A 27,382-nucleotide genomic window follows, 5' to 3' on the forward strand; every position below is an offset into this window, starting at 1 on the left:
AAAACATTTATGAGTGGAAGGGGACTTTAGGCATATATTTTTTAAACCAATGAATGTAATTTATCAGACTACACTACATGTGATATTTCCAGCAACATGGATGACATTGCAGGTGTCTGACCACCAGAGGGCTCTGATACAGAACATAAAGAGGAACATTTGGAATGTATTGAAATAATTGTGCAACACAAGTGCATTCTAGGGTTGAACAGTATTAGTACCCATCTTGTATCCAACATGTTGCACTACATTTCATCATAAAAACAGGCAAAATCATGTTTTGCCATATCTTCGTGTTTGTACTGTACATCCTCTACCATACAGCACCTACTATGTGTTTTGCTGCTCTTTACTTATTAGGGCAGATGAATGTACAAACTGGATAAAATATAGTCCTCTTGGACACCACAGATTAAAAAAAAACATTTCATTTGGTATTGGTGACTGGGTTCACTAGGGCGTGTAATAACAGTAGATTTTCAAAAATAGCATTTGTTGCTTTTAGATTACAGGGGAAGAAACATCAGACATCAGTTTGACTTCATTTATTCATCTAGTAGCTTGCACGATAAGATTTGCCAGCTGTTCAGTTATGAGCTTTGTAACAATTAAAATATATTGATGCATAAAAAGTTTCAACAGAAACTTTATCAAAATATACAATTTCAAAGGCCAGGACAGCAGCAATAAATATAACACATTCTGTACTCTCACAGGTGATTCAAAATAAATCACATTCACTCAGAGAGACACACTTAGCATGTGATTACAGAAGTTCAGTGCTACTTGTGCTACACAGACCTGAGATCATTGGAAATCATCCCTCCACCCTCTGACATAAAAACTGTAAAGACTGCGTGGCTTGATTAACCTGTTAGGGGCCCCCTAACAATGCTAGTATAATCTGTCAGTTATAATAACTCAATCTGTCAGTTATAGTAACTCATTACATTACTCAATTCTAATCAATTGATTCTTGGTCAATTAAGGCATTCTACCTCTGACTAGCAGACCGCTGGTATGAATAACATACCGTTGCTAGGGACGCAGTTCTGTTCATAGACTCTGGAGGACCACATCCAATCATATCAATCCACAAAAAGAGGTCCGGTAAAATTACCAACTACAGCTCATTCTCAACACCTTCTGTCAAAAAAACAATAGAGATAATGTCTGTGACTGGGCACAGATGTGACGGCAGCCTGAAGAGCTACTGGGCTCCAACCATTACAGAAAGGGAAAAGTTTAGCAAGATCCTGTCCTCCAATCCAGGCAAGGCAGCAGATCTGGTGAGCGCCTCTCTTAGTTGTGTATCGCTGCACACTAACTTAAGTGATAAGTGGTAGTGATAATAGTAATATTGTTATCAGTTGTAACATTAGTAACAATTGTGTTTCCAGGTGTGTCAACTGCAAAGCATGTTCTCAAGAAGGGTACAGAACTTCCATAGATATTTACGCTGCTATGCACGCAGTTCCAAACATAGAATCTGACAGACTATTTTTTTTTAGCTGAAGCAATAAAATCATTTTTAAATCAATAAAATCATTTTTAAAGCAATATTTTGTGTCAGATTACTGATTTCTTTAGTAAATAGCTGTGTAATAAGCGGGATAACTAAGAAGCGGAATTCACTTTCAGTTTGAACTTCAGTTATTTAGTTCTGTGATCCTTAAGATTAACTTGGTGAACACAATACTAACTTAACAGATAGAAATGGACAAAACTATCAAAATATAACCTGAGTTGTAATAAATGTGTGCAATGATGATCACATGGGTAGTGCAAAGTACTGATCTGGATCAGAGTAATGTACAGCAGCAGCTGGTATGGCTTCTGTAAAGAACACACTTTTCCTGTTTCATAGTGCCACTTCAATCTGTAATCACATTTACTCTACAGTGATGAGGCTGTGCTCAGCTGCAAATTGGAAGTCCAGACATCACTTTCTATCTAGTCTCTGTAACTCACTCTGTAAATCTCTCATTGACTGTTTTCTTTCATCGTTTTTCAGAGAAAGGGAAACACTTTGAATTCTTCATGATTTTAACAAAGTTAAACAATGATTTATTCGTTAGCATTTAAAATGTATTAGCTTTAGTTTTTCTGTGCGAGAGTGCACATCACACATAGTGGGAACTGTCTTTTCTTTGAAACAGTTAAGGTGTTATTGTTACAGCGTGTGAGACAGCTGTTGACCTTTAACCCATGACTGACTGTCTTGGGCTTGTGGGAAAAAGTGTTCATTAAAGGTTGCTAAAAAACGAAAAAAATAAGTAAACATAACAATATGTTGTTGTTGTTTTTTTTAAAGGGTTAGGGTTTAAAAAAAACAAAAAAACCCAACAACATTACCTTCCATTTCTAGACCAAAGCAGTGAACCACACAACATACTTGTTGAGCAAGGTTCTGTCGTAGGCCTGGATTCACAGTAATCTGTGTTATTAAACTATTCTGTTATTAAACTATTCTGACTTATGTGTTTTTACATCTTAAACAGAACCTGTAAAATCCACTTTTAGTTTGGCTCTCTATAGTATACGTACAGGTTAGTCATTTTTAGACAGTAGTGCTTAAATGTCTTTGAAAGCACAGAGCTGCACTCTCTCCTGGCTGTAGAGGGCCAGCAGGGACGGGTCAGTGAGCATGCTCAGCTCATGCTGCCTGTCAGCTGACTGGGAGAAGTCATCGGGTCCTTCTCCACAGCCACCCAACTGGGGGTGACTGGGGTAACCTGGGTGGACCATCAACTCTGCTGTGACCACAGGCTGATCAGAGCTGGATGTACTACAGGAGGTAGTGCCTGAGGGTCCTGCTGACAAGGCGTGGCTGAGGGCCCTCTGCAGGTTGGGGACGGACATGTTCTGACCCATAGTGGTCAGTCCCAAGTACACATCTGGCCACCTGTGGACATGGAGACAATGCAGAACTTTAGTGTTTGTCGGCCACAGACCACAAAGGACTCTGTTAATCCCTCCACCCACTGCAGCACTTTCATAGATGAAAACATCACAAACCAGTATAACAAACCCTCATACTAAACAGTTAGGACCAGACCTACATACACATGACAAGGTTGACTGATGAACCTTAAGATGACAGGTGTAGACAGTCAGAAAGGGAAAAAGCAGCATCACCAGTTCTCACCAAGAATCAGCAAGTTGAAATGATTTCCTCATACAATTATCTATATATCTGTGTGTCCATACTGACATGAAACTGAGCTGGTCAGAAATGCACATGCTGTTCTTAAAAAGGCTCAGTCCAGGTTGTTTCTCATCAGGAAACTAAAAGAGGTCAGTGAGAAGCTTTTAAATGTTTTCTATCATGGTTATGTGCCTTGTTTGATGTTGTTGTATGTAGGGCTAACAGCATCACTGTCAATGCCAATGGTTCTGTAATGACATTGTTTGCAAATTTCCGGGACCTGTGGATAAAGCATTTGTGTGTCACTAGAAAGACAGCTGCCTTAAGCTGTGCAGCCCCCAACAAGGTGCTATCAGTTAATCAGTTCAATTGGGTACATGTGGGGTTCAACCCTATTGCACCAAACAAGGCAGTGGAAACCAGTTCTTAGACTAGAGGTGGGTCCTGGACTAACATGGAATAGTAAATTCCATGTTTATAAGAGGAGGAGGCCAGGGCACATTTTGCTGTAGAAGATAATCTTCTGGGAGCATTTCCAGAGAATCTTACCTTCCCAGTTGTAAACATTATCGATGTGTATGCACCTACACTGAGCTTCACCTCTAAAATTTTATGATTGATTTAGAACCACAGTAAATCATATGCCATATCATATCATATCATATCATATCATATCATATCATATCATATCATATCATATCATATCATATCCAGATTAGCCAGTTCTGAGTGTGCCATATCTTGGCCAAAACTGACCCAGATATGTTTTAAGATGACCGGGCCACACTGGCTACATAATATGTTGGCCACCTCAGTCTCACTTCCAGATTAGCCAGTACTAATTGTGCCACATCTTTACCTATAGCGGCCCAGTACTGTTCAACCATATTTGGGCCATATTCACCATTTCAAATATGGGTCATACTAGGCTCACATTCAGATAAGCCAGTACCAATTGTGCCACATCTTTACCTAAAGTGGCCCGATAATGTTCAGCAATATTTGAGCCATATTTACTATTTCAAATGTGGGCCACATTACGCTCACACTAGGACAGCAAGTGCTGACTGTGCCATACAATTGCAAGACAGTGGGCCAAATTTGTTGTATAGTATTTAGGCCATATTTGCCATATCATATGTTGGCCACTTTAGGTTCACATCAAGTCAAGCCAGTGTTTACTGTGCCGAATCTTTGTCAGAACTGGCCTAGGTATGTTTTAAGATAATTGGGCCACATTTGCTGCACCATATATGGGCCACTTTTGGTTTACAACCACATTAACTATTGTCAACTGTGCCAGATCTTTGCCAAAGGTGGCCCACATTTGTTTTGGGCCATATTCATTATATATCACATGGGTGACTTTAGGGTCACATCCAGTTTACACATCACCGAGAGCACCGCATCTTTGCCAAAACATTTGTTTTGGGACATATTTGTTATTTTACATGTAGGCCATTTCAGGCTCACATCCATTTTGTCAGGGCCAGAAGAAGGCCAGCATCATTGCCTGAAGTGGCCCACTTCTGTATGCTATCTGGGCATTATAACATCATACATATTCTCCATTACCCACATTTCCCAAGTTAGCTTTAACAGATAGACATAGACAGACAAAGGACAAAGACAGATATTAAACATAAAATAGGAGTCTGGCAAAATCAGAGAGAAAGATAGAGAGGATAGATGGAGAGAGAAAGAAAGAAAGAAAGAAAGAGAGAGAGAGAGAGATTGTAGAGTCAGCAATAAATGTAACATTTGTGTTATTAGAGGATAACAGGGAGTTTATTTAAAGTTCTGATTTCATGTTGCAGCATGGGCTACTGCATTGGGTGACTAGAGCTAGGTAGTGATGTGGTAACGATACAGCTGACCATTGATATATAAGCTGTCCATAGACAATACAGTTTGTCTTCCCTTCTCTCGAGGTTGCTTCATGATCGGAAGTTTTTTTTCTACTTTCTTGTATTTCTTTCGGATACTTGTTGATGCCATAGTGAGTTCCTTTCAGTTCCTGTCCTTTGCTTTTCACAAGTTCTTTGTAGTGTTCAAATTTTGCGACTATTGTTCTTGGTCTTTCTGTGTTGTCCTCTGTGCTGAGAAGGTGAGCTTGGTGAAATGTTATTTTGTTCATGGTATCTGGTGGTAATTTCAGGGCTGACTGCATAAATTGTTTGATTGCATCTTATGGGTTATCTGGTGTTTGTTCAGGTATTCCAGAGAAAATCAAACTGTCGTGCATGCTGTGGCTTTGGAGGTCCAAACCTGTCTCTTTTATTGTTTTGTTTTCGTTAGCAAGGTTTGTTACTTGGGCAGATAGAGTTTTGACTGATCCTTTTAGTTGTTTTCTTGTTGTAGTGATTCAATTTGTGACTGTGAGAATTCAAGACTGAATTTCATGTCTCTAAAGTCTGCATGTAATAATTCCAGTATTGAGAGTTTGTTGTTGATAGACTGGAGTACACTGACCTTGATTGTAGTTGTTTCGGGTTCTGTCTCAGTAGACCAGTCATGTCTTGGCTGCATTTTGCTGGGTTCAGCTGCCATTATGTCTAGGTTGTAAAAGTAGTTGTTGACGGTGAACAGGTTTTCCAGGGTTAAAGAGGTAGATGATCCAATGTCAAATTGTATAAATAATATAAATTATAATAAAACTTTATTAATTGTATATTTTTTTAAAAGGAGTTCGGCATGAGCATTGTTCAGTTCTGAGGCTCAGAGCCTGTTCAGTTGGGGTGTGGTTTCAGGGTCTTGAGCAGACATGCCCCCAGAATTATAGAGCTCAGAATACTGCTTGTTTTTCCATGATTTTGAAACCTAATTTGATATACTTTGCAATTTTTTTAATCACTAAAATCTGGCTGGGTGGTTAATAACACATTTCTATTATTGCGTTACATGGACTTTAAAGGTTTTGTTGCATATATAGTTATTGCTTGTTCCATTGGTCTTGTTTGTAGGTGCTTCACTTGTCATTGTCCTTAATTGTGTGTGAGCTGCGGTGCAACGGATCACAAAACTCAAGGTTCGGATCGTATTACGGATTTGAGTCATGGATTGGATATTCTTTAGGATCAGCAAAAAAAAAAAAAAAGGTGACAAATAAAACTTTGTTTTCCATTTATTCTGTAACACACTTACAGAAAGGAACTTAAGCCCATGGTCTTAAATGAAAACAACATTTAAGATGTCCAATGTTTAAATGAAATCTTAATATTCAATGCTAAATTATTGTTAAATTAAATTGCAATATGAAGCATGATACCTTCCTCTTTTAAACACAGTAGTGAATGAAACAGCCTGTGTCCACATCATCAAAACTTGATGATAACTTAGAAACATGAACACGTCTTGTCCTGAAGCTTGTTTAACAAGCCACAAAACTAACATTCACCGGGGAAAAGTGCACCGCTAACGTCAGTTAGCAGCTACGTAGCTAATTAGCTGCTCAGCTGCAGCACATTAAACAGTAGGTAAATGTACCTGCAAATGTAACTTTGGACCCGTTAGATGCTGGTTTGATCGTTGCTCTTCAAAATCCCTGTTAGCAACACGCTGTTTGTCCATGACTTGTGCTTACAGCAGTTTGTCTTAAATGAGATATTAAATTTTGCAATTAATCCGCGGTTCACATGTGTGCCGACCATGGGGGGCGATCCATACGGATCACGGATCAACTGCGATCCGTTACACCACTATATATTTATTATTTCGCCGTTTTTTAGCATCTAACTACTACTATACAATTTGTCGTATAGGAGTAGTTCATTCCAATGTCTCCATAAGGAGATGTATGCTATTACTTTTCTCATTTCTAGCATATTCCTGTGATTTTATATAATTTTTAAAAAAATTTAAATTTATAATGGAAGGTCAATGGGAGCAATGTTTGAATATCTCAAAAACTAAAAGTGCTGAAGTGTTCAAACTTGAAGGAGCGGTGACCCATGTGGTCAGTTATTATATGTTTTATGTTTTGGCTAATAACTCATGAACTGTGAGGCCTATCCAAACAATATTTATACAGTTTGTTCCTTGGATGATGCCAAGTAGACTGATATAGACCACGCCCATTTGCGCCTAAGAAATTCTTCCACCATTTTGAATTTTTTCATAAACGCATTTTTTGCTTCTTTTGGCACACTTTTTAATCCAATCTTGACCAGCTGCCTCTGTATGTTCTTTCACATAGCAAGTAAGTGTTCTGGATTCAGAGGCGTGACAGAGATCAGACTGATCAGAGCTGTAAACTCTGCTATGAGGGAGGACAAAGATGTTACTAGGACAAGGGGAGGACATTTCTCCTCGTTTGATAACGTTAAAAGTTAAGTTAAACTTTTCTGTTGGCTTCCTGACTCAATTTAAAAAGATGAGAGAAAAAGAGAGAGAGAGCAGCTGTGGTCAAGTGAGCTAGAGGGTGAATGAAGAGAGGGAACGCTGGTAGTGAGAAAGCCGGTGAATAAGATCACCGAACGTTATTTTCTGATTGTTTCACAGCGGTTACGTTCTAAAGCACAAACAGCTGTAGCAGAGACTCTCACACACCGAGCTGATATTAAAAGAGCGCACATAAATTTGGTAAATAACACAAATAAAGACAATCTCTACTGCGTTTTGCTGTCATTTATAGTTGCTGAGCCCTCCACATGTGTGCAGCACAGCAGAGGAGACAGACAGCAGTGGAGACTTGAAGACAACTAAACTCGTTATGTTACTGTAAATGCCATAAAAGCTTTGTGAGTAAAAAGCTAAGAAGAGTAATTTATCAATGTGATCCATGCAAAAGATGGACAGACCCCAAATGATGAGAAATATTGCCGTAAGGAGTGTGATTTGCGTCACAACAATATAAACGATAGAGCACTATATGAAACGATAGACATTTTTCTTTCGTCACATGATATATATTGTCATATTGCACAGCCCTAGTACATACCATATTTGGATGACCCTGAACAGAGCTTATATGTTCATTTTTTGGTATCATTTACCGTTTGTCTGTAATTGGTTACCAAACTTTTGAAGGCATGGCCAGATGCACTTAACGAGCCATAACTCTTCAATGCTAATTCGGATTGACACCAAATTTGGGAATCTTGTACATACAATGACTGTATGTATGTATTTGGGCTCACAGATGTAAGAATTCACAAGAACTAGTGTGTAAAATCTGATACATTTCTACTCACAGGGGGCGCTACTGTATATTATAACATGATTTTTCTACAGTTCTGTTGTCTTAAATGAGATGAAACTTGGTACACAAGTTCTCCTTGTCAATGTGCACAACATATTGAAACATGGCACCAATAGCCCCATCTTGTGGCCATTACTGAAACACCTACATACTGCTTATTAAGTTCCATATCTCTTAATTATAATATTCCATGGTGACCAAATTCAGCAAAGTTGCACAGCTGTGGATGCAGAAACTGGCAGGAGCAGCTAGCATTTTGCATCTCTCACACGGAATTTCTTTAGAAATTGTAGAATTTTCTAGTTAATTTGCTGTTAGTTGAGTAGCTAGGTGGGCTCCTGAGCTATACTTACAGTATGTTATGGAACACGTGTTTGTGTGTTTGTGTTACTGTAGTGGCAGTATGTCTTTCATATGTCATCTGCTATGACCTGTCTGACTGTAACTTTTGTTATTTGTCACTGTGCATGGCAACAAAACTAGTTTCCCCTCTGGGGATTAATACATTCATCAAATTCATCTAATAAAAGTTAATTTAATAGGATTGAGATATCTGTGTTCTAAATGCCATATACTTATGTACGTGATAACACTGTGGGCCTCAAGAAGCATTTGTATGAACAAATGTGTTCTTAAGTGGCACGTATGAGTGAATTAAGAGAATTTGTCACATTCATCAATTTCCTCATACTTCTCTGAGGTACAAAAAAAATCAACCGTCATACAAGAAATAGTCTGTCTTTCTCCACAAGGGGACAGACACTCGTTTGATTTATCAGTTATAATGTATTGAATTTGGAGTTTAAATATGTTACCAAAATGAACAAAAATAATTATAATTGACTAAAACTTAATGCAAAATATTCTGATAACCATATCATCATCATGCCAGTTCAGCAGTTGTTAGGACAATAATTCCCTCACTCCCACAGGTGCCGCATGGTTTATATACATGTCACAACTTTGCTTCTTCCCCGGAGTTTTTTGTGCTTTCTCATCTCACAGGAGAACCTGAGTCCCGGGCCGAACCTTCGCGGTCCTTCACAGTCCTGATGGCATCCTTCCCTGGCTATTGCTGCTTGTGCTTGTTGTTGTTGTTGTTGTGATTGTTTTTCTTCTGTCCCCCCTCCCCCTTTCCCTCTCTCTTTCTCTCTCTCAACCCAACCGGTCAAAGCAGATGGCCGCCCACCAAGAGCCAGGGTCTGCTTGAGGTTTCTACCCGTTAAAGGGGAGTTTTTCCTTACCACTGTCGCCAAGTGCTTGCTCATGGGGGAATTGTTGGGTCTCTGTATATTAAAGAGTCTTGACCTGCTCTGTGTGAAAAGTGCCTTGAGATGACTTCTGTTGTGATATGGCGCTATATAAATAAAAATTGATTGATTGATTGATTGACTGTACAGGGGAACATCTGACACTATAAAATCATTTAATGTAGAATATTCTCTCATCCATAGCTGTCTAACCTGTTTTTGTCATCCAAGGTGTCTAACATTACACTCTTTATTGCTGCTCTGATGACATGTTGTTGGCAGCTGAATTTATATTTTCTAATAGTTTCGGGTCCTCTAATATGACTACTGACACAGATACATATATTTTGTTTTTGTCTGCTGTCTTCCAGCAGCAGGATTTGAAGCTTGATGGAGTGAAGCACTTCTTTTTACTCTTTGGGAACATTTTTGTGAATGAAACTTGAAACTATATGGACAGTTTAGGGGTGATGATTATGCTAATGATGGAATCTCATAAATGTTCACCTTCTCATGAACAGGTGACATTCATCAGACTGAAACCAGAGATTTAGGACAACTTTTTGCAGTTAAGGGAGTTTGTTGAATATGACTTGGAACACACGCAAACAAACCTCACAAAAAACAGATTCAGGAGAAGAATACATAAATATTTTTTGCATGAGGCCTAATGATTCCTCCTCTGATTGTTTTTGCACTTACAAATACTGTACTCGATTCACGACTAAAACTCTGTGTGCACACAAAGGAAGAAGCCTAAATTAAATACACACACACACACCCACAGACCTGATTCCATAGCGTGTGAAGACAGGGATGGAGTCCAGAGCGTCGTTCTCCACCTGTTTGTAGAATCTTTGCAGGTGTGCTGGCAGCCATGGGCAGCTGTGTAAACCTGGCTCCACTGGAACACGAGTGTATGGAATCCTGAGATGTGACAGGACCTGTCCAAACACCTCTCGCACCCCTGCAACACAGTCACAACAGCATCAGTACTCTCATCTCTCCTGAGCCAAGGGATTTGCATGGTTAACCTGCCCATTAAACTGTTAATGGACAACTACTAATTTCATCTTCGTGTTTTATTCTGTGATCTAGCCTCTAACTTTTTGGAGGGTAAGAGGATGAATTAAAGCCATTTTGTTGTTACCTACAAGCCCAAGTTAAGATAACCCTGAAGACAATTTTGACAAATCTCCTCCAGAGACAAAGAAGACATTATACTACTGTTTTCACAGGCTGAGTAGAACTACATTTGCATGATGAGCACATGAGTAAACTGATCTTCATGTGTAAAATCACAGTGTTCCATTTTATCTGTCATATTTACAACCCAAACTGCTTAAAGTCATGTCTAATAATTTATCAGACGTATAAATAATACTATCTCAGGCATTGTGGCAGAATCAGCTCAATGCTTTTTGGAAACCTTTGGATGCACATTAGGACTTTGTATGAATGTATGAATATAAATTTGACATTCTGTGAGCCCACATATATAGTTAAAAATAAGGGTTTTTTTAGTCCCCAATTGAACAAGCCATCCCCAAACAACTGGTCTTAAGTCAGAAATTTGTCCCTAAGAAAAAAAAAAGTGCAAGAGTGCATGCACCAAAAATGACATCACGTCTTTCACGCCAGGCATGAAGGCTCCACAAGTTGTTGCAGCACTTGGTTGTGCACCTCTGAATTTATGTAACTAGGCTCACGCCAGAGCTTTTCATCTCAAGATGGACATGTTCGAAGATAGACTGGCCGAGCAGGTTCACCTGTAAAGAAACCTCTGTTACCCTTCCTTGGGAGACAGCCAAATGGCTCAATTCATAGAGAGAGATAGCCACCACACTGGCAAAAGATGAGGCATTTTGCCAGAAAATGTGGAAAAATATGAGGGATTGCTTTGTGAAAGCAAAAAAAGGAACCATGCAAAGAGTGGCAACCCAGGTGGAAACAGAGTGGTCCCGCCAATTCTGGTGGAGCTGGGATGGCTGTCCCAGTTCATCAAACATGGAGAGACAGGCAAAAATTTAGATTTGCAGGTAAGCGACAGTAATTACAGTACAGAAATGCAAGGTTTGGCAGTATGGCGGTACATTCCTTTACCTCCACTCTCTCTATTGTAGTTCATTTTGTGTGTCTTTATAGCACGTGTTCTCTTTTACTTGTCAGAATGTAACCACACAACAAATCGGGGAAATAACTTTGTAACAACTCTTTCCATCTTGATGTGCAGAACAAAGTAAACTAAGACCAGAAATGGTAACAAAGAAGACTTCATGTTTGAGTGGAGTTGTATCCCAGTTTCATTATTACATAACCAGTATCATATCTACTGCTTAGAATTAGTAGAATGAGTGCTATTATCAGTACTCATTTTACAAACATGGCGTATTCACTGTTTTATATCCATTATCATTTCCGGTTGTTTTGGTTTGTCTTTGTTCTGCAGGAGTTAATTTGTTAAATACCAGAGTAGCTGGCAGTGTGCTTTGTTTGCCTTATTATATGGTGTTATGGGGTAACCTCATTATAACTACAGTTTTGTTTATTAAAGGATGACGAGCAAGATGCACACAAGTGACTCCACTGAAGTTCTGCACCCTGGATGAGCCCATGTCTTCATTGGCACTGGGCACACTCTCACATCACTTTCAGGACCATCGTTTACGACAGACAACATCTGGCAGCTCTTCACCCTCTGTGAAGGACTCACCATCTCTCCTGCCTCAACTCTCCACCTAGTAAACATAGGCAGCAAGTGAACAGTCAGTTCTTGAAGTTGATGTGTTCGAAGCAGGAAAAATGAGCAAGCGTAAGGATCTGGGCTACTATGACAAGGTCCAAATTGCGATGGCTAGATGATTGGGTCAGAGCATTACCAAACCGGCAGGTCTTGTGGGATGTTCCCAGTATGAAGTGGTCAGAACACACAGTGCAGCGCAGCTTGCTGCATATGGGGCTGCATAGCTGCAGACCAGTCAGAGTGCCCATGCTAACCCCTGGCCACTGCCGAAAGCACCTACAATGGGCACATGAGCGTCAGAACTGGACCATGTAGCAATGGAAAAAGGTGGCCTGATCTGACGAATTACGTTTTCTTTTACATAATGTCAACGGCCGGGTGCGTGTGCGTTGTTTAACTGGGGAAGATATGGCACATGGTAACGCTAGCAGCTGCTCTCATGTCTCCATGGATCTCAGTTCTTGTTTTCAGCGGCAACTCTCTTGCTCTCTGCCTGCTAAGCCTGCTCTCGGTGTGTCTCTCTCCGGATGGCAGGCGAGTTGCTCTGGTTCTGGTTCTAAGCGGCGGTCGTCCCCTGGCTCGTCCCCGTCTGTGCGCGCCGCAGCCCAGCTGTACATGGACGACGACCCACTGGCAGAAACCTGAAGCCCGCCATCACTAACTCTTATATAAGGGGAAGATCTAAACTAAAAATCTAATGTTAAAGATCAAAGTAAGCACTCTACGGATGAGCATCATTGATGAATCTTATTTTGTAAAATGTCCAGTGTAACCGGTGACACCGTTGTTGTCATGAGTTTATTAGTCAGTGGGAAAATTTCCTCATCCTGGCATCCCTAGACAATACTACATAAATGAAATGATAATACAGCAATACATTTACCAGAAGACAACTGACATATACATTTTCATGAATATTGGACCTTACATGTAGGGGGTGACTATCACTTCCTGTGTCCACTATGTGGTGCTACAGAATATCCACTAATTATATGTCATGTTGCTGAATTTCATGTGCAGACCACACCAAATTTCATGTAAATCGGATGATGTTTGTCACATACAGCTAAATTCCTTGTCAGTAGGTGGCGCTATGACTATGACTCAGTATTGACATGTAGATGTGTTCAGGCCTGGACTCTTATCAGGCATGAGACATTTAAGGCAGATTGGACAATGTAAAGCCGAGTTACAACTTTCTGTTTAATGCCCCAAACATGTTTTGGGCAAAACTGTCCAGCACGCCATGCCAAGGGCATTCCATGAAAACTAAAAAGCTTTTCAATTTAGCATCACAAAGGTGTTTAGATATAACCTACCAAATTTGAAGTAATTTGGGTTAAATCTCAAGGAGTTTGTTCAAATACAACACCTGTCAATGGCTTCACTTTGTTAAAAAATGCAAAGTAGATTAAAAATGACTGACTTCCTGTTGGACTTAGGGTATGGCTCCAAGAGGCTTTTTTTAAGTCTGGAGATGTTACATCTGCCTACCAAATTTCGTACATATATATCAAATTTAAAGGTGGGGGCGCCTTCGAGCCATTTTGCCATATCCATGCCCAAGACCCATATCTGAACGCCATTGACAGGGGCTCTATTTTAATGAACTACTCCTGGAGAGCGACTTCAAATTTGGTAGGTTACATCTAAAGATCTTTGCAAATGCTAAATTGCAAAGCTTTTTATATTTCATGGAACACCCTTGGTGTGGCGTGCCGGTGAATTTTGCCCAAAACATGTTTGGGGCATTAAACAGGAAGCTGTTGTAACTCCTTTACATTGTACAATCTGCCCCAAATTTCTCATGTTTGATAAGAGTCTAGGCCTGAACACATTTAAATGTCAATATTTAGTCATAGTCATAGCACCACCTACAACCTTATGTAACAAACATCATCCAATTTACATGAAATTTACATAGTGTGGTCTACACATGATATACAGCAAATTGACGTATAATCAGTGGGTGTTGTCTAACGCCACGTAGTGGACACTGGAGCTGATAGTTATCTCCTATATGCAATGTCCAATATTCATGAAAATGTCAATCCATGCCAGTTACCCTCTTGTAAATGTATTGCTGCTTTAATATTTCACTTATGTAGTATTGCCTACATGCACCAGGAAGTGAGGCCTTAATGACACATAGTTCATCAAATGTATACACAATTTCTAATAAGTTATCTCCAGCGCCACATACTGCACACAGGTAATACGATAATCCTGACAATTCAGAGCTGTGTCAACAAATCTCCAATAGTGATACTACGGCTGCCACTCCCTCCGACGTGCGTGAGGTGCAAGGGCACGTTCATCGCTGCTTGCAGCTTTAATTATTAGACTTATATTTGTTTCTCTCTTGCCTCAGTTCATGAATTTCTGATTAGTCACTGCTCAACAACAATAGATTTCAACATGCAATGCCACTGTTCTGTACACCACCTGAAGTCCTGCTGAAGTTCATCTCCTGTGGCAGAGTGTCTGACAGAAAGTGGTCTTCACAACACAGCACTATCCAGGAGGCTTGTATGGACCGGGACAGCAACTTCCACGTTGAGCCTGAACCAGATCCAGCAGCAGATCCCAGAAGGCAAGATCCCCGGCAGAGGCAGTGTGATGCTCTGAGCAATGTTCTGCTGGGAAACCCTGGGTCCACGCATTCATGTGGATGTTACTTTGACATGTACCACCTACCTAAACAATGATATTTCCTGATGGCAGTGTCCTCTTCCAGGAGGATAATGCGCCCTGCCACACTGCAAAAATTGTTCAGGAATGGTTTCAGGAACATGACAAAGAGTTCTAGGTGTTGCCTTGGCCTCCAAATTCCCCAGATCTCAATCCAATTGAGCATCTGTGGGATGTGCTGGAAAAACAATCCTGTTCACACCTTCAAAGGTGAAGTTCATGTAACAATGGGTCAATAGATTTTTTCATGTCATGTTTTCTATTTAAAAATAGAAAAGCTGTTGTCTACTGAGTTGAAGTGTTTCTGTAACCTCATTATGATGAAGAGCAATTTATCTTTTTGATGGCTGCTAAAAGTTGCTCGCATAAATAGCAGCCAACAGAAACTAGAGCTAACATAATGATACTCAGTATTCCAGCTGACCCTCTCCAGCCACACTAAACAAAACAGAAGGAAAAGGAAATAACCTGCTCTGACACTCTTGAACATGCAAATTGCAGCCTCATTCTGTGCTCCCTTCCTTGTTGACAGTCTAATTAACCCACCATACTCCACTGGTGTCATGGAGTAGTTCCCTTATTCCACACTATATTAACATTGTATTAAATGTATTCATCATAAACTGTTTGGACAGCTCATACATTTAAATACATGTACTTTTCCTGTTCTGTATCTCTTCCGGAGTAAAAAATAATAATGATGTACAGAGACATAACATGAATGAATTAAGCTGAAATTTTAGAAAGCTACAAACAATTTTAGATTTGGAAAATTAACAAGGGTCATGATCAGCTTCATTCTTTTACACACTGCATTTTTGTGTCCACTCAGACAAAGCAAATCAAACACATTTATTCTTAAAGCTATAATATGTAACTATTCCTTTTAAAATGTCTAAAAATGACTAGACCTACGTTATATATGTTGTTTAGTTGTGTACTTACGTTATCCCAAATGTTTCCAACAATTTTCAAACCCAGAGAAATGTGCAATTTTAATCAAGGTAACAGTCCATTTAATTTGGTCACCTGTCAGTGGTTTCATACCCCCTCTACCAAAGAGTATACATGCACAAGATGCATGCATCGGCATTGTGATTGTCCACCACAATGGTGTCTAACAAAGAGTATACGCATACAAGATAATACATCGGTGTTGTGGTTGTCTGCCAGAAACTGTCATAAATCATCTTTTATTCAGTTTTAAGCCACATTTTTCCAATAAACTTTCTAGAATTTGGTTGTTTTTAACCGTTACTTATCTTTTAACTGGATGAAGGATTTTAGTCATCGGACATCTGGATGGGTGCCGAAAAGTGGCTCCTAATATTACTCTGTTTTTAAAAATATCACCCATATTGCTTGTCTTACACCTACAAACAAAGCCTATATTAAATTGTGTATTTATCAGACTGATTTCAATTTGTACATATTAATGATGAATCCTCCATGAAGGCAAAAGTTAGACATGGAGTTCCACAAGGTTCTGTACTTGGACCAATACTATTCACCTTGTATATGCTTCCTTTGGATAATATTATTAGGAAACACTCCATAAATTTACATTGTTGTGCAGATGATACCCAACTATATTTATCAATGAAGCCAGATGAAACCAATCAGTTAAACAAACTCCAAGCATGCCTTAAGGACATAAAGACCTGGATGACCTGCAATTTTCTACTACTAAACTCAGATAAAACTGAAGTTATTGTGCTTAGCCCTAAACACCTTAGAAACACATTATCTAATGAAATAGCTACTATATGGCATTACCCTGGCCTCCAGCACCACCATAAGGAATCTGGGAGTTATCTTTGTTCAGGATATGTCCTTTAACTCCCACACAAATTAAATTTCAAATACTGCCTTTTTTCCCTTGCGTAATGTTGCAAAAATCAGGCACATCCTTGCCCAAAAAGATACAGAAAAACTAGTCCACGCATTTGTTACTTCTAGGCTGGATTATTGCAATTCCTTATTATCAGGCTGCCCTAACAAGGCTCTAAAGACTCTCCAGTTGGTCCAGAATGCTGCTGCACGTGTACTAACAAAAACTAGAAAAAGAGATCACATTTCTCCCATTTTAGCTTCGCTACATTGGCTTCCTGTAAAATCTAGAATAGAATTTAAAGTCCTTCTCCTAACGTAAAAAGCCCTTAATGGTCAGGCACCATCATATCTTGAAGAGCTCATGGTACCACATTATCCCACCAGGACACTGTGCTCCCAGAATGCAGGCTTACTGGTGGTTCCTACAGTCTTTAAAAGTAGAATGGGAGGCAGAGCCTTCAGCTATCAGGCTCCTCTCCTGTGGAACCATCTTCCAGATTCGGTCCGGGGGGCAGACACCCTCTCTACGTTTAAGAGTAGGCTTAAAACTTTCTTTTTTGATAAAGCTTATAGTTAGGCCCGACCAGGCTCACCTTGGATCAGCCCTTAGTTATGCTTCTATAGGCCTAGACTGCCGGGGGACTTCCCATGATGCTCTGAGTTCCTCTCTCCTCGTCCTCCTCTCCATCTGTATGCATTCATGTAACATCAATGCATGTTACTAACTTGGCTTCTTCCCCGGAGTTTTTTGTGCTTTCTCATCTTGCAGGAAACCTTGGGTTGCAGGCCAACCCTTCACGGTCCTTTGCAGTCCTGTTGGCATCCTTCCCTGGCTATTGCTGCTGTTATTGTTATGATTGTTGTTATTCTGTCCCCTCCCTCCTCCCCCTCTCCCTCTCCCTCCCCCCTCTTTCTTACTCTCTCTCAACCCAACTGGTCAAAGCAGATGGCCACTCACCAAGAGCTGGGTTCTGCTTGAGGTTTCTACCCGTTAAAGAGGAGTTTCTCCTTACCCCTGTCACCAAGTGCTTGCTCATGAGGGAATTGTTGGGTCTCTGTAAATTAAAGAGTACGGTCTCGACCTGTTCTATGTGACAAGTGCCCTGAGATGACTTTTGTTGTGATTTGGCGCTATATAAATAAAAATTGATTGATTGATTGGTATTTTTATATAGGAGTTCAGCATAAGCATTGTTAAGTTCAGAGGCTGTTCAGTTGGGACGTGCTTTCGGTACTTTTAGCGGACACACCCCCAGTGTTTCAGAGCATCACAACTGGCTATTCAGGAGGAAGCATCAAATGTGTGGACAAAACAGATCTCCTTCAAAAATTAAGTCTATTTATTTTTTACACAATCAAAAATTTGAATTAAATTGATCAAAAAGTTTTCACACATTCACACATTTGAATGTATTCATTTCACACATTCAAATACGGTTATACAAACCTACAATACATATGACCCTAATATTATTCTATGTTTACCAAGGCTTATTTTCATTTACAAAATGTTTTTTCTCATCAAGTCTGGATATATCATACCGCTGTGCAAGGATAATAACACAAACAGAGTCAGTTACGTTATGTGGATCAATGCAAACTACTGAGTGCTGCTAGGTGCCACTGGCTGCAGCCGCAAGTTACAGGTAACACAGTCGCTGTTGTTCTGTATTCAGCGTTGGCAAAGTCCAATTTAATATTCAGTCAGAAAACAAAGTCAGGTTTACCAAAGCACTGCAAAGTTTGCTGCAGTGATTCACTGAGTGTTTGGTGATGTGACAGCGCACACACAGCAACAGACCTGTGCCTTGGCTCGACAGCAGTTAACGCGACTTTTCTCTCAGGTAATGTTACATCTAGCATTGGCACAGTGAACCAAACGGATCAGCCCGGAGCTCTACAGTTAAATAGCCTGTGATTGATCAGTAGGAGGTTAACTTTTGCCCAGCCCCATTGAGAGGCGGGCTCAGGGAGACCACAGCAGGTGAAGTGGTGACATAGCTGCAGCTGCAGGCTGCCCGCATGGCTGCATTAAATTAACAATAGCAAGGCTTTTTGTTTTATTTTATTGTTGTAGCCTATATGCTCAGTTCACAAAGTTTGTTAGGAAGTTCATTCTGATGACTACTTTTGATAAAATATATTTGCTGGATCACAGTGTTTGTGTTTTTTGTTTTATTGTTGTTGTAGGATATTATATGGCTATTTAAAACATATGTCCGGTAGTTGTTCAATATGGCTGGAATTCTGAAATATTAATGGACATAATTGGCCATCAAAAAAAAAAGAGAAGAAGTAAAGTGTTAACTCTGCTCCATACTATGTTTTGTCTGATTCCACAGCACTGTATTCTGCCTCATCGTAAAAGTGTCACCCATCTCTGCTCCAACATTATATTGTAAAGCTACTTCTTTGTTTGTGTTAGGGTTAGTGTATAAGTCACAGAGAAACTCAGCAGCTGAAGTCAGGCTGCAGCTGTAACATCGCTCTGGTGGTCGTTTCCTGTTCCAGACTCTGTTGTGTCTGATTGAACAGCACGATATTTGGCCTCATATCATGTAATTTCTTTCCAAATATACTGATTTTTTGAAAGTATTTCGTAGCATGATATTTTAGTGTCTGATTTTTCCTATCGCTAGCGTAACATGGTAGACGGGAGTGTTTTTGGAGACCCACATTTTATCGTCCTTGAAGGCACCACCACAGAAAATGCAGAAATGTAGTTTGTAGTCTAAGTCCACTGGAATATGTGTTTTGTGTGACCCTGCAGACTTCTGCTAGCAAATGAACAGGGAGCTCTGGGTAGAGGCAACATGGAGGGAAGTTAAACATTGTTAATTTGCATATACTACCTATAAAGTAATGATACAATGTGGGTTGAATATCAGCAAAGTTTCCCTTTAAATATCTATCATTATCCATTCTGGCATACTTTCATTTACCACTGATGTTCAATACCTCTTGAGACAAGTTGTTTTTGGGAATCAGTGGATGAGTGTACAGTATGATAACAGTTATAGTTAATGGGTTTTTTTGCATTACCTGGCAGTACATGGACATGTTGGTGTCCGTCCATGTGGTGGGGCAAGTGACCCGTCAGTTCCCTGAACAGCCTGACCTGGGCCCTCAACTCCAGCTCCACCTGGGAAGATAAAAAGCTCCTGTGACATCATTCCAGTCTTACAACACTGTCCTCACTTACAATGGAAAAGTAACATTTGGTTTTCCTGTACTTGACAGTGGCTGCTCAATAAACAAAAGGATGTGTGTGCTTGATTTTTCATTCTTTCCTGTTACAACATTTCTCAAAAGTTCAACTTTTAAGTATTTGAACAAATATGGAGAAAATGGTACTTAATTTATGTAAGGATTTTCTTTGTTAGTTTAGAGTCTTCAAGTGGAAAAGTACATTTCTACTCAGAATAATATGAAAATTTCTTCTGGTTTGAGTTTTCATTTAGCTGAAAGCTGAGACGCCTAAGCACACATTCAACTGACTTCATGATTTTGAAATTTAGACAGCAAATAAAAAAACAGCATAAGGAGGATTAGTCCGACACAGCTGTCCTGTATACAGTAACTTTTTTTGAACTAGACTTGACCAAATGTCATTCATTTGCATTCATGGAAATGCATTCATATGATTGTTTGGATATGATGGTTCTAACTCCAATTTCTAAAATTAAGCCATGTTCATATTTTCATATGATCATTGTGCATTTGTACAAATCTGAATTTCATCCCAGAAACCGATTTATGCATCATTCTGATTAAGAGCAAATGGCTTCTCACCCTCATTTTTGAACAGTTTCAATGTTATATTTCATGATGTATTTCTATACTGAATTTACTGTTTTGCGTTCATTTCATTTACCCTCATACATTTTTCATCCCATTGTGCATTGCAGCTATTAACAGTTCTCTGAGCTTATTAATTAATGTGTGCAATGAGTAATGAGTTCAAATCAGTCACAAAGTGGACTTTGGGCAATGTACCTGTTTCATGCTGAGCTGACCTCTCTCTAGGGCCTGACGGAAGCCCATCTTCCCATGGAAGAAGCCGCGCTGGTTGACCAATGTGGAGGCCTGTCGGAGGCTTTGACACACCGGGATGCCCTCCGACAGGTTGGCATGGAGACCGATTGGGATGTTGTGTCTAACAAGAAAAGAGAAGTTTACAGTTCTTTACTTTAATAATGCAGTTATTAAATGAGCAAAAGTACAAGTCATATACATTTACTTGAATACTCCTTTATCTGTTGATAAATGTTCAACTTTCTAACTTAATTTGCAATTGTGTAATTTTCAATGTTCTAAATTTGTTTTGTAATTTCAGACTAACTACTATGTCCTCACTAAGCTGGTTTAGCAAGGACATAGTAGTTAGTCTTAGCATACACTAGGCAACAGCCTAGCAACTGCCTACAAACCCTCTAGCAACAAACATGTAATAATGCTTTAGTCAACACCTAGTCACATCTTAGCAATTGCCTAGCACACCTTTTTTCATTTATCACAGCCAGAAAATACTTAACATCACATATGCAACCAGGGAGGGTGATGCCATGAATACTACATTAACAAAGGCCTTATTTATTCTAAATATTGCATGTCCTCCCTGCTTTCTAATTGTTTTGTTATAAATTGTGTTGCCATTTAAATAATACCTTCTACATCAATACAAATTATTTTTTTAATTAAAACAGTAACAAAAGGTTTCCTTTTCTAATGCACAGAGTTTACAAGATTACAAAGTAGAATATCTAACCTAAGTGTCTCCAGCCCATCTTTCAGATGTACTTTTTTACACATTTGTCGTTACTGAAAAACATCCACTTTGGTTCTCCACAAAGAGACGCCCATAAGAACCTCCCTGGAGCAATAGACCCAATGACTTTAATAAGTCTAATATTTATGCTTTAGCCTTTTTCCTTCACATTGTACATTTCTTCGATGACCAAAATGGTATCTGCTTTCCAATCTAATTGAAGTTGAACTGGAGGCATCATTATGATGTACATTTGTTCCTTTATGTGAAAACATAACAACCAATGGACACAGGAATGCCAACTACATCATCAGTCACTGTTTTCAGAAGATCTTAAGTGTGTTTGGGTTTCACATATACAGTAGCTTATTATCAGCACCCACACCACCTTTTAGCCAGATCTACGGCCTCTTTGGCTGCAGAGGCATTAACCAACAGTGACACATTGGAAATGCCACCAGCCTGGAAGCAGTCCACAATCCCCTGGTTCCTCCTGGGACAGTAGCCGAAATCATCTCCCGTCACCACCAGCATCATTCTGGGCTGTGGCATGATTGCTGGTTGCTGTGGAGGACATACAGGAGGCAGATTAACACTCATCATAAGGGTGGATGTGGCTCAGCAGGTAAAGTGGGTTGTCTATTAATTGCATTGTCAGTGGTTTGATTCACAACTCTTTCTGTCTACATGTTGAAGTTTCCTTGAGCAAGACAATGAACCCCAAATTTAAAAAGCCTGCTGTTTAGGTATTTATCAGTCACAGCTAAATATATATCAACCACCTAGAAACCAAATAGTAACATCTTAGCAAGCACGTCAAATACGTCTCCTGAGTGGATGAATCTGAAAATGCCAAACTCCTGTTTTCATATAGATGAGGAAAAACTGATCTTTTGGAAAACAATGATATATTGGCTATACAGATATAGTAAGAGACTGTGTTGCAAGAAAGTAACAAAGACAACTATCTGTGAAGTTAAAAACAAACAGTAAACAGTCTTAGTGTCCACCAAGCAACACCCTATCCATCCCCTATAACAAAGATGTAGAAATACCAAAGCTACCAATGTGAATAACCTTGCAACTTATCAGGAATACTCCTGTGGATTTAACTTAGTCAACCAACATTGTTGTTACATTGTTGTCAAACTATGTACTTCTTGTTCAACTGTTTTGGAAGACAGCGTTTTGCTGTGGTCTAAATGTAAGCTGTGGAGCACAAACTAAGTTTATGTTTGGGAAAGACAGATATTTACAGGGAAGATGAGTAACATCTTCACCAGTCACATGTCACATGTAGCCTCGTATGCATGTGACTTGTAATTTTGGATATGACTCATCCTCATAGTTAGAATTATATTTCAGTTTTACAGTTAAATAACATTATATCAACTAATTGAAACTGCAAATTAGGAAAAACATTCACAGAAATGACTGAGAAATAATTGCTCTAAGGCTTTTGGTTACAGAACAAGACCAGAAAAAGGCACTTTAGGGCCAAATGTCCCAGTTCAAGTCATGAATGGCAGTAACAGTAGAATCCAATGTAACAACCCTGCAATAAATATTACTTACCGAGACTGCTAATTCAACTCTGGTATGTCGAAGTAGTCTTCTAGTGCTGATCTGTATTATAATTCTGGCCAATCCCTAAATTACACTACATACCGCTACAATACATTAGGTGGACAAAATACTGTAAACACCTTTCAACAAAACATCATCATAGAACTATGGTCACAGCAGTTACCAGAGAGTTGAGTCAACTCGTCTCTAAACTACACATTTGAAGACGACACTATCTTTATATCTTTGCTTTTCAATGTCAACAATGGCCGACCCACTGTAACAACAAAGACAGCAGAAACTCTATCCTAGTTTACGGATTCAAATAAAACTCCGTCTTACCCATGGTATTACACGCGTTTGTCCATGTATGTCCGAACCCACACAGGCTTGGTGGAAATAAACTGTACTTCCGACTAGCAAACCGCATCTGTAGCCTGGAATCGACTTTACCAGAATTGGACGCCCTCTGCTGGAGCAAACATGGCGGATTTAATCACCCGGCTGGCAAGAATTACTTCAAAAGAAGACGTCCGCAGTTCTTTCAAATTTATATCGAACTTGAATCGAACTAAAACTTTACATTGGTATGCCAAAATATTTTTAGTTCAATTCTTAATTCAGTTCTTGGCGTATTTATTCATAACACTATAAAAACTAAACATAACATTTTGTAAAATGCTATTGCAGTGCAATCATTTTCAAAACTGTGCATTTTATGGAGTACTTTTATTATGAAAATCTTCGAACGGACGTTTTTTTTCCGTTGATATCAAAATGGAAATTTCATTTCAACCAATAACGGTTTGTTCTGTCCAAGATAACATAGACATTAGAACATTAAGACGGTTCACGTGAACCTTAACCATACTTCGAGACCTTTCCAATGACATACACTGTATATGTAAACATAAACATGTCTGAAAGCATATATATCGTTATCACCACCACCACCACCTCATCATCATACAGCGTCTACCTCACCATGAGCACATTTACCAACACCTTTTCCCTTCCCTGTAGTTTTTCTTAACAGACCTTCCACAGTGACAACTCAGTGATACTGAGCTATGTACAGGTGTGGCTTCCCCCAGCTGGTCCACGTCATGTTATTGGTCGCCAGACATATAGTGTACACACAATCCAGGACCTGCAGCCAGAACTCACAGGCTTTGTCTAGTCCACTACCTAGTATTGAAAATTCATATCAGGGGGCATGGCGTGTTTTATGTAACTTTAAGACAATAGTTTGATTCTTAAAACATGTTACTGAAAAACAACATTTGTACTATGGAAAAATAATCCACTCACCCAGTTCTTACAACTTCCCGTTTTTACTTAACATACAGATTTAAGTATTAATGTTAAAAAAGAAAGATAAATTATTCCTGACTGGATTATCCAAGGGGGGCCCTATTTACCATCTATTTGTGGTAACTAGGTTTAACACAAGTTAATTTAGGAATATGCATAATATGTATTTTGACACAAATCCCTCTACAAGACAAGGTAATAATTAGTTTGAAATAAAACAAAGAGATTGGCTCCCATTTGCACCTATTTTAGCCTCATTACACTGGATGCTTGTTAGCTTTTAAAGTGAGCATGCTACATAATCTGAGATCCTCAAGCATTGACCTCTATATATCCCAGAGCGATGGCTAAAGACCATATCCAATATTTTTATTTAGCCATTTCTTACTGCCCTATTTTCAGCATTCCTTGGTTTTATTCCGTATTTTAGTGTACATTTTTAGCCATGCTAGCGGCACGGCTCTATAGCAATGTTGGTCTGTCGGTCAACCACTTTGATCCAGCCAGAAATATCTCAACAGCTACTGGATGGATTGCCACTATGTTTTACAGACATGGTTCCCAGACAATGTATCCTAATGCCTTCAGTGATCCATTGACCTTTACTCTAAGTGTAGGAGCCATGAATGGATTAATTGAATGAATTGCAAAGTAGTAATTCTTTTGTTTTATATTTTGGGTTATTTTGGTTTGTTTATTATTGCACGATCACTGGGATTGATAATCAGGTCACATGGATATGGGCGGTGGTATCCTATAGTTAATTTAAGCACCTGTTCACCTGCATGCCAGCTGGTAAGAGACAGAGGGTGAGTGGGTCGTCGTATTTTTTGTTGACCGCTGTTTTACACCTGAACGCAGTTTTACACCTGATCGCTGTGATTATTTTGAGTAGCCTATATTTTGTGAAAGTTATAATAAGTTGATCACTTTCATTAATAAAAGTTATTAAAGCTACAGTTTTGATCTCAGCGAATCTTTTTGGTAGCGTGTCGGACAAACGGCAAACAAGGCCCTACCTCAGCCTCTCAGCGACTTTTACGTTGTTGCCAGTAGTCGCTACATTTTTGTCAACAAAAAACGGCATTAAAAGAAACATCACCGGATGGCGCATGGGCTTAAGGATCGATTGGAAGGGGATTAAACAAAGCGAACATCGGAGGTGAATGACTGAAGAAGGCACCGGCTGTCAACCATCACAACTTCAGGAGCCGCAGTCAAAGCCAACCACAGAAGCCAGGTAGGCTTACCGGTGTTTATACGCATTAAGCTGTGTATTAATGGAAGGAATGCGGCTTGCATATTCACTGCTGTGTGTCCGCTGGGGACGACTGGCTGATTGATTACCGGTGCTGAAATATCTCCGTGATGCAAAAATAAGGAATCTCCGCTTGGTCTCTTTGAAGTTGCCGCTGCGCTGTTGATGTGGAAATGTGATGTTTGCTGGATGAATTGCCTTTCGGTCTGTGGATGTGTCCTTAAATGCACAAATAATGTATTGAAAAAGTAATCGAAAAGGAACTCAAAAGAGGAAAAATGAGTCAAATAAATGCTGGTGTTGCAAGTTCTCAAATGGAGTGTGGGAAAAGAAAAGTTCAACTCACCGCAAAGGCGTTGGTGAATAAAATTGAAAAGCTTCAACGGGAACGCAAAATGACTGTGAATAAAATTAAAGGGCTCATACCACAAATGAAATCATTCATGAAAAAAAGGGAAAACGTCTCTCATGTACAACCCCTTTTAGAGAGTTTAATTCAACTTTGTGAAAATGCCAACATGTCACATAATATGTTGATTCCTTTACTCCCAGAGGATGAACAGAGGAAACAAAATGAATGGTTTTCCAGCATTGTGAAATACAGCAACACATTTAAAGGGCATGTTGAACAATGGTTGAGTGAACCAGAGGAACTGCTCCACAATGACAGTTGTGTTCAATCTGATCCTGTTGGAATCAATGAAGATGTGTCTTTTCTTCAAATAGCCGATGAACCTCAAGTAATAATGCAGGCTGCATCCATAATCATGACAGATGATATACAAGATGATGTAAAGCCAAGTGACAGTGTGTCAAATGTGGGAAGCAGAGTGTCCAGATCACAAAACTCTGCAACAGGAAGAAAGTCTGCTGCTTCTAGTATTTCTTCTGCACGTCTTAAAGCTGAGACTGACTTGGCAGCTTTAAAGATAAGACAAAAATTATTAAAGGACAAACACGAACTGGAAGAAGAGGAGGAACGGCTACGTAAAAGGAAGGAGCAGCTTCAACTGGATGAGGAAATTGCTACACACATGGCTAAGCTAAATGTGTTCAGATCTCAGAGCATCCTAAGTGGGAAAACCTCTATAACAAAGCAATCAGATGGGATGAATTCTTATTTGGAAAAAAGACAAGGAAAAACACAAACCCTCAGTGCTAAGGCAAATTCATTTATTCCACAAATGTCACAAAAGGAAATCAAATGTGATCACCTGGATACAGGAGCAAGGCCTGAGGAGAAAAATCCATCTCAGTTCTTTCATTTGAAGCCTATGTCTGTAGGGTGCCATGAACCCCAGCAACATTCAGTGTATCGTGATGCTCAAGCAACTACACAAATGCAATATGGAAATGTGTCATATGCAAATGTGGGTCCAGAAAATGAAGACCAAAACAACATACTTGGCATTATGAGGAAGCAAAATGAAATCACTACACTGTTGATACAGCAGCAATGTCTTTCATCTTTGCCCAAGCGACATATACCAACCTTTGATGGTGATCCATTAAAATATCATGCATTCATGAAGGCTTTTGAGGATGGTGTGGAAAGGAACACTGCGAGCCACAGTGACCGACTCTATTTCCTGGAGCAGTACACTAAGGGTC

General features: G+C 39.5%; 1 protein-coding gene across 4 annotated transcripts; it reads right to left on the reverse strand.

Moving 5' to 3' along the window:
• Positions 1-530: 530 nt before the first annotated feature.
• On the reverse strand, positions 531-24,335 carry ydjc (YdjC chitooligosaccharide deacetylase homolog). Of its 4 annotated transcripts, none has more exons than XM_044363760.1 (6): positions 24,238-24,335; positions 22,022-22,197; positions 20,862-21,021; positions 19,908-20,007; positions 10,388-10,565; positions 531-2,905 (listed from the first exon to the last, which is right to left on the reverse strand). In XM_044363760.1, the coding sequence occupies exons 2-6, from the start codon at positions 22,183-22,185 to the stop codon at positions 2,575-2,577; spliced, it is 933 nt and encodes a 310-aa protein (XP_044219695.1). In that variant the 5' UTR covers positions 22,186-22,197; positions 24,238-24,335; the 3' UTR covers positions 531-2,574. The 4 variants fall into 4 exon arrangements, with proteins under 4 accessions (XP_044219695.1, XP_044219678.1, XP_044219687.1 ...); XM_044363743.1 differs by having other exon boundaries at positions 24,184-24,329; XM_044363752.1 differs by lacking the exon at positions 24,238-24,335 and adding an exon at positions 23,542-23,727.
• Positions 24,336-27,382: the final 3,047 nt, after the last annotated feature.

This window comes from Thunnus albacares, chromosome 2 (genome assembly GCF_914725855.1).
Source record: "Thunnus albacares chromosome 2, fThuAlb1.1, whole genome shotgun sequence".
In the NCBI taxonomy this organism is placed as follows: Eukaryota; Metazoa; Chordata; class Actinopteri; order Scombriformes; family Scombridae; genus Thunnus; species Thunnus albacares.

Coding starts and splice junctions, on each gene's coding strand:
- ydjc (XM_044363743.1), bottom strand. Junction 21,022..22,021: donor GCCGTAGATCTGGCTAAAAG/GTGGTGTGGGTG, acceptor TTTTCTTGTTAG/ACACAACATCCCAATCGGTC. Junction 20,008..20,861: donor GTCAGCTCAGCATGAAACAG/GTACATTGCCCA, acceptor TTATCTTCCCAG/GTGGAGCTGGAGTTGAGGGC.